The sequence below is a fragment of the Lampetra fluviatilis genome, chromosome 4 (genome assembly GCF_964198595.1).
Source record: "Lampetra fluviatilis chromosome 4, kcLamFluv1.1, whole genome shotgun sequence".
Lineage (NCBI taxonomy): Eukaryota > Metazoa > Chordata > Hyperoartia > Petromyzontiformes > Petromyzontidae > Lampetra > Lampetra fluviatilis.
Window position 1 is genome coordinate 12,409,425 of NC_136278.1, and position 16,387 is coordinate 12,425,811.

General features: G+C 51.3%; 1 protein-coding gene across 1 annotated transcript in view; it reads left to right on the top strand.

Annotated features, from left to right (window-relative positions):
- The window catches only part of MCMBP (minichromosome maintenance complex binding protein), a 34,115-nt gene extending 17,771 nt beyond the window's left edge, over window positions 1-16,344 (top strand). The window contains exons 5-16 of the mRNA XM_078855575.1: window positions 2,012-2,113; window positions 3,039-3,162; window positions 4,377-4,528; window positions 5,174-5,271; window positions 6,410-6,603; window positions 6,730-6,853; window positions 7,917-8,034; window positions 8,656-8,821; window positions 9,478-9,611; window positions 10,151-10,315; window positions 12,351-12,436; window positions 15,105-16,344. Coding sequence (XP_078711701.1) covers window positions 2,012-2,113; window positions 3,039-3,162; window positions 4,377-4,528; window positions 5,174-5,271; window positions 6,410-6,603; window positions 6,730-6,853; window positions 7,917-8,034; window positions 8,656-8,821; window positions 9,478-9,611; window positions 10,151-10,315; window positions 12,351-12,436; window positions 15,105-15,231 — 1,590 coding nt within the window. The 3' untranslated portion in view covers window positions 15,232-16,344. The remainder of the gene's footprint in view (window positions 1-2,011; window positions 2,114-3,038; window positions 3,163-4,376; window positions 4,529-5,173; window positions 5,272-6,409; window positions 6,604-6,729; window positions 6,854-7,916; window positions 8,035-8,655; window positions 8,822-9,477; window positions 9,612-10,150; window positions 10,316-12,350; window positions 12,437-15,104) is intronic.
- The last annotated feature ends 43 nt before the right edge of the window (window positions 16,345-16,387 follow it).

Genomic DNA, 16,387 nt, shown 5'->3' on the forward strand with positions numbered 1-16,387 from the left:
CCAATCAGTTTCAAAGACAATGCATATATTATCAGAGTACGTTTTTTTTGTTTGCATTTTGACCACAAGTATTGTGGTTAATGCAGACATGATTCCTTGTTAAAGGTTTCAGTTTGGTGTTTTAACATCTTAACACCTGTTTTGTTGCCAGAAAAAAGGGGAAAACTATTTTCATATTTTGGTACGGGAAAAAGAGGTCCCATGATACTGAACTATAGTTTAACACGTAGGCTTTCGTGACCAATATCATCCATAATCGAGGTTTTTGGGTTAGATCGCGTAAATATATAAACGTGTCGTTAAAACCCGCCACCACCCGACACGGCCAACGAGTAAGGGATGTCACGTAAACAGTACGTGCCAATTCGTCACTACTAAAAAAAAAAGAACATCAGAGAAATATTAAATTCTCCCAAATGCAACTATCAGCAGTAGCAGAACACACGTGCCAACAAGGACACTCAATTGATTTTGATAATGTTGAAGTATTGTGCAAAACTAGCTACTACTGGCCAAGACTAATTAGAGAATCTATCGAAATTGAAAGAAATCAAAAGAACTTTAACCGTTCAGATAGCTACCATCTTAGTGTTGCGTGGAAGCGAATCGTCAAATAATACATTATTTAAATGCATGCCTACAAAAGGCAGCGTACTTCATTAGGGATTACCGTTGGAAGGACAAGTTCAAAGGGCTCGCATAATGCACATGCATAATGTACGTTGCCTCAGTCATCCCATCCCCCCCATCATTGCGCAAGAGCGCAGAAGGGTGGTCAACACATCTACGCCTCTATATAAGGAACGAAACAGTAAGACTTCTACACAAATATGGCTGTCGCCTGATGAAGCTAGTTGTAATTACTGGCGAAACGTCGTGCTCAGTTTGTAAATGTTGTGGCTTGGCTCTCCAACACACCGGTGTGCTGTACTAGTGACGAATTGGTACGTTCTGTTTACGTGACAACCCTTACTAGTTGGTTGTGGCGGGTTATAACGACACATTTATATATTTACTCGATCTAACCCAAAAAGCTCGATTATGGATGATATTGGTCGCGAAAGCCTGCATGTTAAACTGTAGTCCAGTACTATGGGACCTCTTTTGCCGGTACCAAAATATGAGAATAGGTTTTCCCCTTTCTATTGCCAACAAAACAGGTGTTAAGATGTTAAAACACCAAACTTAAACCTTTTGCAAGGAATCATATATACTGTACTATAGTGGTGATCACGTGGATTTCGGATTCACCGGATCCACATAGTTATTCGGTTTATGCACATGACTTGTAATAAACATTTCCAAGAATAACAATGTAATATAAATTGTTAGATTATTCATTTGAGCTTAAGGGGAAATCCATGAGTTATTAATGAATGTAAAAAATCTCAGGTGCTCGGTTAATCCGCAAATTGGATAAACCGCACGCGGATAATCGAAAGTCTACTGTAGTTGGCTACACGTGCATTTCCCGACTTCACTGATTGGTTGACCAGATACTAAGGGGTTAGGGTGGTTATCCTCTAGGTTATCCTCTAGGCCAAGAGGATAACTAGGCCAAGAGGATAACTAAATTAAAACAATAGATATTTAACTTAAATGCCACAGGCTGTCGATGGTTAGACTAAGACTACATCCCAACGCTGACTAAACACGGGGATGTGCATTGTGTGATTGCATGTTGATCCGATCGGAGCGGTTGTGTAGCGGTTAGCACGCTGTGCTACAAAACCCGATGACCCGAGTTCGATTACCTCTCGCGGCCAACACCAGTGACGATTTATCTTAACCGATCCTGGGCCTCCCCTAGGTCGACTCAGCCTCAGATGAGTACCTGGCGCGATGTGTAAATGTCGCCACTTGGGAGACAAAGGCGGCCGGGCGTGGTGCTGGCCACCAACCCCCTCGTGTGTCGTACCGGCCTTCATAGGTGCTATTCACTAACAGCACTTGCCCCAAAAGTCTGTTTGGGCTATACGGGAGGTCTTTGTCTCTTTGTGCCCCATGTCAGCCCCAGCAGCAAGTAAACCTGGAGTCGCCACGCAACGTCACGGCTGACCGGCAGACCTTCTACTGCGTGCCTGTCCCTGGGGAGGCAGCCTGGGTCAAGGAGATATCCTTCACTTGACACCGTAGTGGTGCCTGGGAGGTGCGGTGTGAATATTCACTGATGGCAGTGCAGGGGATGCTGAGCAAACCGTGGGGTGGCATAGTTATATGTATGTTAAACTTCTTTCACACCGTACATAGCCAACCGTGCTAATTGGAGGTGCAGGGGAAGGGCAACAAACTAAACACAAAAAGCAGTTCTAAAGAAGTTAGTATTCAATCTAGTATCGTGGTACTGGCCTCTGAGTAGAGTGCCATTTGTTTTCTACCCAGTCCCATGAGCAGAGGAGCAAATACATACTTGTGCTACCGCCTGCCTGGATAGTTGGTGTAAAGTTTGTATTTTTAACTTCCAACTAATATAGTGTCCAGATTGCCTCATTTTAACCTTTAAACTAAACCATTTTTTACTTTACCAGGTAAGGCCCACTGAGTTAGTAGCTCTTTTTCAGAAGCGACCTGGCCACAAATGATAGCTCGCCGAAGTGGCTTAATGTGTGGAAATTTATAGCAGCCAAATACTCTTCAGTGCATGTTTCTAAATGTGGAGGGTAGAACCAGAGGACCCGGAGAAAAATCCACACGACCACGGGGAGAACATGCACATACCAAATATACAGGCGTGAGGGTTGGGATCAAACCCACGGCCTCCTGTATACCAGGTGAGGTAGTTAACATCTCACCACCGTGGCGCCCCATATTGGCAGTCAAGCTTGGTTGCCTTTAAAAGTGTAAATTCGGCGATGCACTGTGCTGGGAGACCCTCATCCAGCAGTGGATGGACAAGAGGGCTGTAACGTGTGCTAAAATAAATTTCTTGGCGGCATTCGCCAACGGGCGGTCGGGTAAACGGAGAAGGACCTGTATAAATGCGTTGCATCTCCTGTAAAAAGAGAAACTGCAAATAATTCTTACATAGCGATGGACACAAGTTCGCACGGAGAGCGACGAGCAGAGCCACGGCCTCCACCTCGTACTCGGTGCAGCGCAACAAGCGAAGCCTGGAGGAGGAGGCCGAGTCGTCGCCGCACGCCCAGCACGCTGGCCCCGCCGGTAACCCACGCAGAGAATTCCACGCACCCCCCCCCCCCCGCCCCCATTGCCACGCACGGCAGCATCCCAACATTGGCAAGGTGTCTGTAAAACGTTTTCCTGCTTGGCTTGTGTAACGCATTTTAAATCGACGCCAAAGTCTGCGTGTGACACCTGATGGCGATTCTCTCCTCCGTGGAGGGTCAGGCCATCGGCGCCCAAATCATGAAATGTGTTCCAACTGTTAGTGACTTACTCTTTGGTTCTTTAGGTAAAGTCACGTAGATCACGACGTTTCGATTGCAACACAAGCAACCGTCTTCAGGTGAACAAGAGGGGGAATCTGCTGAGACAGGCTGTTTATAAAGGTTTAGAGATGGGCGGGTCAGCTAATGTTAATGTAGGAGCGAGCAAGAGAGAGCAAGTAGGAGAGAAAAATTTGCTTGTAAATGTAAGCTCGGCAAGGGCCGAACTTGGCTTGGGCCCGGAAATTTGCTTGTGAATCAGAAGAATTCCCCCGTCAAAACATTACACCATAGGGCCCGTTCCATCTGACCAGCACCACCTATTCAATGAACTGGAGCACGTACGCCAAGCCCTCAAGATTAATGGATATTCAGAACATTACAACGACAAACAAGACAAAACACGACATTGCATATACTGCATTGTGTTGGGGAGAGCAGTGGCGTAGTGATTTGCACACTATGAGCCCGACGACCTGAGTTCCATTTCTGGTCATGGCTATGAGTGATATCTGAAACCAGTCCTGCTGGGTCCTGCTTTCTCCAACTCAGCATGGTGAGGTATCGTCAAATAATCCCTACAACCTGCACAAAATGGAGTGCCCACCATCCAACAGTATGTTGAAAAAGGGCTGCTTACATGTGAACATTTCCATACCACCTAGGACTGACAACAGAAGTGAACATCGTAAAGTATGGTCCCCTACTGTGTGGACCAGTGTTCACTTGAAGAGATCTCGCTGGTAGTTGTGTAGTATCCGCTTCTCTAGGCCGTACTCCAGCGTGAAGGGTCGCACCGCTCTGATCCGAATGGATTCTCTGTCTCGTGGCATGACACCGACAGCAACTGTGGGGTGGCCCGATTAGCGCGGTTGGCTACGTACGGTGTGAAAGGAGTTCAACATACATACGTACGTACACGCAGATGGCAGTGTGTGCCTTTGAACAGACTGGCAAGGCTGTTTGTTGCGCGCCGCCTCCTGCGTCCAGGTGCCGCGGGGCTGCCCCTCAGCCAGAGCCCGCAGGCCAAGCGCAAGCAGACGCTCCGGGCACCTCCCGGCGGGGCCCCGGGTGGGTGCCTTCCCTCCGCCGACCTCAACTTCCCGCTGCCCGGCGAGACGGGGCCCGCCTGCATCGTCAAGGTGAGCACCGGGGAGGTTGGACTCCTATTCATACTCCACTGGTTGGCTACATACGGTGTTCAAAAGAATTTCAACATGCATACGTACGACCACCAAACGCACGAGTCTTCGTGGAAGTAAAGCCCGTTAAAAAAAGGTTAGAGGGGATGGATACCGTGAAAGGTTGTGCATTTTTTAAGCTGAACATTTAAAAAAGTTTGACATGTAGTTTGTTTACATTTTAGTATATAACGCGACGTGTGCCTTGGCGGTGTGACTTGAACTCCCTCGCCTGGTATACAGGAGGTCGTGGGTTCGATTCCGACTGACGGCTGTATATTTTGAGTTTCCATGTTCTCCCCGTGGTTGTGTGGATTTGTCTGCGGGCCGATTTTTCTCTCCACATTTAGATTAAATTTGCCTTAAGAATATTTGGCTGATATAAATTTCCACGTGATAAGCCATTACGTTTAGCTATCATTTGTGGTCAGGTCGCTTCTAAAAATAGCTATATAGCCCAGTTGGCCTTACCCGGTAAAATAAAAAAAAAATTTGTAAACAGTCATCACTTTGTGAGTGACGGCAACACCGTAAACCCGTAAAATGTGGTGGTGAAGCGCAGTGACATGCGGTCCCACCCCTGCCCGGGTTGCTTCTGCTTTGCAGGTGTACGAGGACTGGGATTCCATCAAGCTCAACGACATAGTGGAGGTGTTTGGAATCCTATCAATGGACCCAGAGCTTGGCCTGCTGCAGGATAGCAGGCAAGCGCACGCACCCTCGGTCGCTCGGTCGCTCTCACCCCACTGGTGCCCATCTCCAGCGAACAAAACTCTGGGCGGTGAGCCAGCACCGCTGAGACCCCCACCCGAGTTTAAGGTGGGGCAGCTGCCTGGGAATCAACCAGATTCTAAAGTATAGCGGCGCGATGTTCTTGCCTCGCTCGTCAATACTCTATGCAGAGCATGAAGGTGCTGCATCTAGCGTTGGTACCACGTGATGCCACAAGACTCTGCCGCCTGTAATTTCACAAATGTTTAGTTAGTTTTCGCTTTGACTCTGCCCAGTCTGTGCTGAAAGTATGTTGCTGCTGATGTTGAACACACTGAAAATGTTGACCCAAGCAATAATTCTCGATTAATCATGCTGCAGCCAAGTACAAAGACAAACATTCCTCTTATAGCCTGAACAGAATGTGGGGACAAATGCTGTTAGCGAGCACCTTTGAAGGCCGGCACGGCACACGAGGGGCTTGGTGCCCAGCTCCACACCCAGTCGGCTTTGTCTCCCTAGTGGCGATGTTTACTACACACCGTACCAGGTACTAATTCTAGGCTGAGTCGACCTAGGAGAGGCTCGGGATCGGTTCAGATAATTGTCATTGATGTTGGCCATGAGCAGGAATCGAAGTCGGACCGTCTGGGTTCGTAGCACAGTGCGCTAACCGCAACACCGTCGCTATAACCGCTACACTACCACGAAGTACGCGCACAATCGCCTGTGCACAGCGGCTTGGTTTTAAATCCAATGCAAGATTCCATTCCTTCCCATTCCACACCCTCATGCTAACTCTTCCCCACATGGCTCCCCCTTCACCTGGCCCCTTCATGTACTCTCCTGGTTCCTAAGACACGTGAAAAAAGAGATTCTTATACTACATACCTCCTGTTTGGAGTAGTTGATTTCGAACCATTGTGATCCACAAATTATTACCAGCTGAATTGTATTTTTCATTGGCCGATGAAATAGGGGCAAAAGATTGGAATCCAGACGGTGATGGTTCGTGATATCGGTACAGGCCCAGAACTTTGCAACGAGGTCTCGGAGTTCCGTGATTGAGAATATCTCGGCTCAAGTTTTGACTCCCTTTTCTGTCCCACTGCCGGTCTCCGCGCGCTTCAGCGGTGGCACGGGCGGCGCGACGGCGAGCGGTGGCACGGCGGACGTGGAGATGGAGACGGAGACTGGCGAAGCAGGGCAGGGGGACGACGGGCGCCACCGCTGCCCGCCGGCCTCGCTGGTGCCTCGCCTGCACGCGCTCACCATGCGCAAGCTGATGCACGTCAACCCCCTGCTGCCCGCAGACCTGCACCCCGGTGAGAGTGCCCGCGCCGTTCTCGCCGAGCCGTGTCATTGACGGTCGATCTGAGCTCGGTCGATGTTGACGGTCGGTCTGGGCGCGGCCGATGCTGACGCGTCTGCGGTGCCGCGCGTGTTTGCAGTGTGCGGCTCGCTGCTGGCGGAGGCGAAGTCAGTGCGCTCGGAGCTGCTCGGGGCACTGAGCCACGCGCTGCTGGGGGACGAGCTGGCCGCCGAGTACCTCCTGCTGCACCTCGTCTCCTCCGTGTGAGCGCTCGCCACCCCCTACGCTCACCACCCCCTACGCTCACCACCCCCTACGCTCACCACCCCCTACGCTCACCACTCCCGACGCTCACCACCCCCTACGCTCACCACCTCCTACGCTCACCGCCTCCTACGCTCGCCACCCCCTACGCTCACCACCCCCTACGCTCACCACCTCCTATGCTCGCCACCCCCTATGCTCACCACCTCCTACGCTCACCACTCCCGACGCTCACCACCCCCTACGCTCACCACCTCCTACGCTCACCGCCTCCTACGCTCGCCACCCCCTACGCTCACCACCCCCTACGCTCACCAGCTCCTATGCTCGCCACCCCCTACGCTCACCACCTCCTACGCTCACCACCTCCTACGCTCACCACTCCCGACGCTCACCACCCCCGACGCTCACCACCCCCTACGCTCACCACTCCCGACGCTCACCACCCCCTACGCTCACCACCCCCTACGCTCACCACCCCCTACGCTCACCACCCCCGACGCTCTCCACTCCCTACGCTCACCACTCCCGACGCTCACCACTCCCGACGCTCACCACCCCCTACGCTCACCACCCCCGACGCTCGCCATCCTCCTACGCTCACCACCCCCTACGCTCACCACCCCCTACGCTCACCACCCCTCACGCTCACCACCCCTCATGCTCACCACCCCTCATGCTCACCGTTAAGCCACCACAATCACCATGACGCCATACAAAGACGGTCATTACATCGCGCGCTTTCAGATGCGCTTTTGCGACCGTCTGGAGCGCTCTGGCGCTATGCACTTTTAAAGCATCTAGATTGAAAACCCATTTCTTTAGAAGTGCTTCTTGTGTTTAGTTGGTTGTCCTTCCCCCGCACCTCCGGTTAGCACGGTTGGCAACGCACGGTACGAAATAAGTTCTTAGCGTGGCTCTCGACCACTGGTGTTACTGGATTAATATGGACCCACGCACACACACACCCATATACACATTGGCACTTGAGACGATCTTCGTAATAAGTTACCTCCTTGGATGGACACCCCCTTATGGATACCGTCGTGCGTGCTCGAGCAGATACGCCCGGCGAGACGTGATGCCGCTGGGCAAGTTCTCTCTGAACCTGAGCGGCTGCCCCTGCAACCCGGCCTTCACCCAGGAGCTCTACCTCTTCCTCCAGCAGCTCGTCACCACGGTAACCGCGACACACGCGACGTGGGGCCAAGCCGCTCAATCGGGCTTCGTTTACAAAGACACTTTCCTCCACGAAGTGGGCTTGAGTCGCACTCGATGGCATGTAGCGCAGGTGGCAGGGACAGCGGCTGTGTCACATTGGTAAATTCTGAGTTTAACACGTGGTGAGGGCTTCACTATTCTGGCAAATTGCCCGATGATGCTGGATGTAATTACCAGCGAAACGTCGTACTCTAAATGTTTTTATGTTGTGGATTCACTCTTCAACACACCGGTGGGCTAAAGTAGTGAACTATTTTGTCTTTTGTCAACGTGACACTTTTTTACTGATTGGCCGTGTCGGGTGGTGGAGGGTTACGACACATTTATAAATAACGCGATCTAACCAAAAACGTTTATTATGAATTAATTCTGTCTGGTGCGGTGTGTATAAAACATAAGCGTGAGAGCAAGGTGGGCGGGCGTGGTGCTGGCCACTCACCCTTCTCGCGTGCCGTGCCGGCCTGGATAGGTGCTGTTCGCTAACCGCAATTGCTCCCGCAGTCTATTTCTGCTCACATGGGGGGGGGATCTTTGTCTTTGCGGTGTTTGTACACACACACACACACACGCGCGCGCGCAGTCTCACCGGCTGCCCATGTCGCTGGGCGCAATGAACGGCGCGCGGCTCGCCCCCTGCAAGGACTACGCGCAAAACCGCCTGCGCACGGGCGCCCTGCAGCTCCCCAACGGGGCCTCGCTCTTCCTCGACGAGACCGAGCTGCAGCCCGGGCAGCTGGACGCCACGGGTGAGCCCAGGCGTCAGGCCGCAGCCAGCGGGGGGCGTGGCTATCGAGTGTGCAGGCCATGGTGCAATTGCAGGATCGAACCCAATTGCACCATGGCTTGTGGGCCGGGGATCCAGACGGATCCCTGGCCCACTCCCACTGCTGCTGTGGTGAGATGTCAACTACCTACAGGAGGTTGTGTGTTCGACCCTGACCCTGACGCCTGCTGTATATTGCATGTTCTCCCCGTGGTCACGTGGATTTTTCTCCGAGTCAACTAGTTTTCCGCTCCACATTTAGAATTAACATCACGCGTTTAGAGTATTTGGCTGCTATAAATTGACACGTGATTAGCCACTTCATTGGGCTCTCTCGTATCACAACACCTCTAGGTGCAGCTGCAGCCTCTGCAGTGGCTTGCTTATGCCACTGCTGGCGGAAAGGGCCTCCGCTACAGAGAGCTCTAGAAGAGTGCGCGTGTGTGTTGGATGTCGAAATACGGTGGCAGACCCACACAGACTCGGCTGAAATGAATCACTGGGCAGGACCGTACCGGAGGTCCGACGAGATCGGGGTCCACGTTCCAAGCGGTGTGGTCGTCGGTTGCACGTGTGTTGTCTGCTAATATCCACAGTTGCGGCCAGTGGCCTAATGGTGCTCGTGTGCTCGTCTGGCAGGCGTACGCAACGTCACGGCGCTTGGGAACGTCATCTCGTGGCAGAAGGTGGACTACGACTTCAGTTTCCACCAGGTGGAGTTTCCGTGCAGCCTGAACGTGCTGGTGGTGTCCGAGGGCCGCTCCCTGCTCCCCGTGAGTCTCCACCCGCTGCTTCACCTTCCCCTCTCCCTGCGCACACCCCACACTTCCGGCTTGTAGACTTTGCAAACCGCTTCCCGATTCTGACACGGCCCTTAGGTGTGTACACTGCATTCACAGTGTACTCGTGTCTGTGTGCACCGTGTGCGTAGTCGTGTCTGCGTGCACCGTGTGCGTGCTCGTGTCTGTGTGCATCGTGTGTGTGCTCGTGTCTGCGTGCAACCGTGTGCATAGTCTTGTCTTTGTGCACGATGTTTGTACCTGTGTGTGTAACCCTTGGGGAGCGGTAGTGTAACGGTTAGCGCACCACGCTAGAACACCAGTGACGATTATCTGAACCGGTCCTGGGCCTCCCGTAGGTCGACTCGACCTCAAAATGAGTACCTGGTGTGGTGTGTCGTTAACATCGCCACTGTGGAGACAAAGGCGGCCGTGCCGGCCTTCATAGGTGCTACTCGCTAACATAACTTGCCCCAACAGTCTGTTAAGGTTATATGCGCAGGGGATCTTTTGTTTTTTGTTTCCCGATGCAGTCGGATTGCCAGATGCGCCTCGCGCCGGCGCCCGTGCCGGCCGACCCGGCCGCGTACTTCACGGCGCTGCGCGCATCCCTGAGCCCCGCGCTCCTCGACCGCGTCCGCTCGTACCTCACGCTGGCGCGCCTCTCAGACTACAGCATCGGTGACGAGGTGTCCAAGGTGAGCAGCTGCGCGCCCCCCGCGGTTCCCATCGCATACGGCCGACCGCCGGGTCGGCCTAGAACAGGGCTGGGACACATTTTTCCTCACCGATGGGGCCCAAACAAGATTTCAACAAAGGGCTTTGGCAGGCCACACAAATGGTCTGACGCGAGACTTTTCTCACGCCCAAACTGTATGCATTGACTGTGTGCTCGGAACTGCTTGAGAGACGGACTATCCCTTTCCCACTGGCACATCCGAGCTCAAAACAGCACGGAGCCCTCACGGTCTGGGGAGTTTTCCCACCCCATACGGCCGGTGGGTATGGGGGGACAATTGTGCATGGTTCGGTTCCGCGCCATCTCCGCTCGCATTTTCCAGTATTAAAAGTTTGGCAGGTGACTGATGGAGCCAAAGATTTTAAACGGTGTTGCCCGGTCTACAATATTCCTCTCTCGTAACCCAATTCACTTGGCTAAGGTGCTTGCAGTTATGCGTGAATATCGTTTGCCAGCCGTTTGTAAGTGGTAGCCCTCGTGTAGCCGCAGGCCGTATGAAATGCCCGTTCTCTAATCAGTAGGTTGAGTGAGCTCACAACCGAGGCCACGTGATCGTTTGGCTTCTTTCCAATAATTTCAGCGGGGAGCCGTGAGTGCGCCGAGTTCACTTTCAAATAAAAAATTACGATCTCTGAGTGCTCACGCTTGCAATCCCACATTTCAACATTGCCTTCAACTCACATGGCGGTCGTGTGCTTTTGCTAACGAGACAAAAAACTGCATCACAGTGGGCTCATTACCTAATACACTGAAGGAGAGTCAATGAGATACATATCTGTTGAATCACAAGAGATGTTTGTATTAGGCCACAACGATGTGGCTAAATATACACATAGTATACGTGTAGGATGCATTTTATAGATGCACGCTATGGCTCAGAGGCTGCCAGGCTCGGAGAGATTTTACGTTTCAGTTTCTGGTTACAAATAGAAATCAATTAGGTGACTTCACACGGACCATAATTCATAAAGATAATGGATCTCGGTAGGCTCTTCCCTGGCTAAATGAATGACATTTATTGATTCATGTCTGGTCGTTACGCATCTGTGTCGGTATAGTATTTCCCTGCCATGGCTAAAGTATAATTTATGATGTAATATAAAACCCTAACGTGTCCAGTTTCAGTAAAACATAGCAGCTGCTTACAGTATATATCATCGTTCAGACACGCACGCTTTTCTGATATTACATTTATTCGCACATTTTATACACAATTTCTAACCTACGTTATTATTGTTAATTCGTTATCATTTTCTCTAATTAATGTTTTAATTCATTGATAAGTTTCATTTTGTTTTGAGACGAACTTCGCGCTATTTATTTCAGGCGCGTTTCGCTGTGTTAGCGTTAATGATCAAAGTAAATTTGTGTGCATTAGAAAGTTGTTGGGGAGCGGTAGTGTAGCAGTTAGCGTTTGCTACGAACCCGGTGACCCTAATTTGATTCCCGCCATGGTCAACAGCAGTGACGATTATCTGAACCGGTCCTGGGCCTCCCCTAGGTCGACTCGGCCTCAAATGATGTGTAAACATCGCCACTAGGGAGACAAAGGCGGTCGGGCGTGGTGCTGGCCAACCACCCCCTCGTGTGCTATGCCATTAACAGCACTTGCCCCAACAGTCTATTAAGTCTATAAGTGGGATCTTTGTCTTTATATTAGAAAGTATTTTTAGTCGTGCTCTCAGTAAATAAGGACACTAACTGTATTCTGCTCTCAGTTTGTGGCTGCAATCCCATTGTGTGGACATCTGTGACTACTGGACATCCACTCTACTTCACACCGATTGGACCCCATGGCTGGACCGCAAGGCTGCGTAATCTGAACGCGCTGCGCGTTGTCAAATCCCAGGCCAGGATTTGTCGAGGGTTGAGTGAAGAAACTGAGTTCTGTGTACGTTCTGGGCACAGTGAGGCGGTGGCTCTCTGTGGACGGTCTCCTCCGCTGGGCTCTGCGAGTGTTGTGGACGCCCCCCACCCCCTCTCCCCCCTAACAGGCGGTGGAGGAGGATTTTGTCGAGATGAGACGGGAGGACCCTCAGGTCACGGGCGATGACCTGCACTTGCTGCTTGTCGTCGCCAGGTCTGTACCTCGCACGTTGTGTCTGTGTGCATACCCAAGCGCGTGGTTTAACTCGACTGCATTGCCATTGCTATCCCCATAAGACAAAGACAAAGCCCCCGTATAGCCTTAACAGACGGTTGGGGCAAGCGCTGTTAGCGAGTAGCGGCGCCTATGAAAGCCGCAACGGCACACGACGGGGGTGGGTGGACAGCATCATGCCCGGCCGCATTTGGCGATGTTTACACACCACACCAGGTACTCATTTTGAGGCCGAGTCGACCTAGGGGAGGCCCAAGACCAGTTGAGATATTCGTCACCGATGTTGGCCATGAGCGGGAATCGAACCCGCGTCGCCGCGTTCGTAGCGCAGCCGCACTAACCACTACACTGCTGCCAGCCCATAAGAGGGCGTGCTCGCGCATGCAATTAATAAGTTATTATAAAGGCGGTTGTCAGTACTTCAGCGAGCTGTCGGGTTGGCACAGAGGAGGGTGGGGGACGGATCCACGGCTGGTTCAGATATCGCTTAGCACTGATGTTAGTGGGGGCCAGGAGTCGCACACACGTGGACGGTCGGGTTCATAGCGCCCCTTGCACTGAAGAAATGACGACGAGAACGTTCCACCTACGGTCAAATTTGAAAATAAAGCCAGAAAATTACTGGCTTTAAACGAACGTAATAATCGTCGTCACCGACTGCAACAATTTGGCAGTACTCGCCTGAAAACAGGTCGTGAGAATCGGCGAGGCTTTCCTGGGTAAACAAGCGTAGTAGGAATAATAACAATGGTGACGGCTGAAATGTCCCAGGCCACCCAGCAATGGCCGCTTTGTTTACGTAGCAGTCACGGTGATCTTGATGCACTTAACCGAGCCAAGATATTATTGTGGGTTAGTGACTCGTGGCCTTTTGATGGTAAACGATCGCCAATCGTACAAACGTTGACTTGTGTGAAATCATCTTAGGTTTTTTCGGTAAAGTCACGTAGGTAATAAATAAATAAAAATACTAAATTATGTAAATAATAGAAATAAAATAATAAATCACGACGTTTCGGAGGCAACACAAGCTTCCGTCTTCAGGTGGAACCGTCACAGCACGATTGCTGTATCAAGTAACAGTGACCGTGTGACGCTGTGACGGTTCCACCTGAAGACGGAAGCTTGTGTTGCCTCCGAAACGTTGTGATTTATTATTTTATTTCTATTATTTCTTCTATTATATTTATGTTAAATTTTTGTTATTTATTTTTCCCTACGTGCCTTTACCGAAAAAACCTAAGAGTATGAATCCTTGTAGTCACGAAAGCTTCAAATCTAGAATTGTGTGAAATAGTCGCAAGTCGCCCATTGTACCCCATGCAGGGTTGCGTGAGAGTCATCTGCAACTGTGTAGTGGAGAGCGAGCGACTGTTTCAAGTAGGTTTTGTGTGAAATAGAAATGGGAGCAGACGGCACCCAAGAAGTTTGCCCCCTGAGGCTGCTCACTGACCGTGTGACGCTGTGCCGACTGTAGGAGTTACGGAAAGGTTTGTGCCTTCCAGTACCAACTTTGGCATATTGGTTGTGATATTTTTTTTTGTTGTTGTTTACATTTTGCTGAAGGAAACGGTTGGCGGAGACACGTGCGCTAATTGGTTCATGCAGCCAGAAAATAAGAGAAGACGTGAAAAGTAGCATCGATAAGGGTAAAGAAACCTGGATAGAAAAGCGAGAATCTTCATTTTGAGGAGTTAAATGTGAGAAATAAAAGCGTCATACAAATGCAGATAATTGCATTACAACATGAGAAGACGTCCATATTCCACGGGCTTGTACAACAGTGGTGGTGTTAATGTGCGTGAAGATCCCCGGTTTAGATTTTTCACGAAGCTCACGGTCCACCCTAAACCCCATCCACTGCACAAACCATGGCAGATGCGGGTACTTGACACAAATGGAAAATGAACTCGCCAGCTTGACTGTGGTCATCCAGAACAGACCCTACAACATATAACGACGCAATGCCCAATCCACAAATACAAAGGAGACATTACGGCGATGATACACTACTCCGCTGCTCCTGACGCAGTTGTCTGGCTTCACCACCTGAATGTGAAATTGTAGTTGTTGCTCTACGTCGACATCAGCCTTACGGAAGAATGTGCGTGCTCATGTGCATGCATGCTTGTGTGTGTGCGCGTAGGCAGCGATAGTGTAGCGGTTAGCGCGCTGCACTACGAACCCGGCGACCTGAGTTCGATTCCCGCTCACGGCCAACACCAGTGACGATTATCTAAACCGGTCCTGGGCCTCCCCTAGGTCGACTCAGCCTCAAATGAGTACCTGGTGCGGTGTGTAAACATCTCCACTAGGAAGACAGACGGCCAGGCGTGGTGCTGGCCACCCACCCCCTCGTGTGCCTTGCCGGCCTTTATTGGTGCTACTCGCTAACAGCACTTGTCCCAACAGTCTCTTCAAGGCTATACAGGGGATCTTTGTCTTTCCGACAGACCTGTTCTTCACCTGAGGACGGCTGCTTGCGTTGTGGCCGAAACGTCGTGAAAATTGTATTTTATTATGTTTTTATTTTATTATTTCCCTTCTACGTGACTTTACCGAAAGAACCAAGAAGATGAATCCCTGCAGTCATGAAAGCTTTAAATCGAAATCTTTGTCTTTGTGCGTGTTTCCACCGCCCCTGCAGGCTGCTGTCTCTGAGCGTGGGGCAGACAGGGCTGACGCGTGAGCGATGGTTGAGGGCCCAGCACCTGGAGGTGCAGCGCAGGCAGCGCATCAAGCGCAACAACCTCACACACGGGCACGAGCAGTGACCACAACGCGCGCTCACAGCGCAGCCTCCACGCTCTACACACACACACACCACGGACTCACGCACGCACACACCATGATACGACCTCGCGCTACGCATGCACTGCACCACACGCGTGCTTCACACATGTTCATGCCCGGCGCACACGCTACTCCCACACTGAATGACCCTCTGCTTTCGCTCTCTCGCACACACGCGCTTCAAACAAAGACAAAGATGCCCCAGTATAGCCTGAACAGACTGTTGGGACAAGTGCTGTTCGCGAGCACCTATGAAGGATGGCACGGCACACGAGGGGGTGGGTGGCCAGCACCATGCCCGGCCACCTTTGTCTCCCTAGTAGGGATGTTTATACACTGCACCAGAAACTCATTTGAGGCTGTGGCCCAGGACCTGTTCAGATATTCGTCACTGTTGTTGGCCGTGAGCAGGAGTCGAACTCGTGTCGCCAGGTCTATAGCACGGCGCATTAACTGCTACACACATGCTTCACGCACTCCACACATGTACGCTGAACACTCACATGCGCCATGCACACATGCTCTGCACACCTGACTCGGACGCTCTACAGAAGACCAAGATCCCCCGTATAACATTTTCCAGACTGCTGTGGAAAGTACCGTTACCAAGCACCCATTAAGGCTGGTGTGGCCAGCACCACGCTTAGGCCGCATGCTGCACCAGGTACTCATTTAAACGCCGTCACCACTGATATTACCCATTGCCTGGAAAGTCAAACTCTGGGCGCCGGGTTCACAGTTGCTGACCACTGCACCGCAGCTCCCCACGTACGCGCCACACGCACGTTCTACATTCTCCATGCATTTGGCAAATGTGTGCAGCCCGTGCATTCGACGTAGTTTGTTGTCCTACCTCTGCCGCACCTCCGATTAGCACGGTTGGCTACGTACGGTGCGAAAGAAGTTCAGCACACATACATACCTCCGATTAGCACGATTGGCTACGAAAGAAGTCCAACATACACATACGTACACATGCTGCAACCTTCATCTTGCTCTTCACAACGTCCACATGCTTAGCAGGCCAAGCACAATCTGCCACAATCATTGCCTTAACGTTTCTTTTAGTTTTCAAATGACATTGATGTATTTTCTGCACGAAAAATAAACGCTGTTTGTGTATTCCGTTTGTGTGAT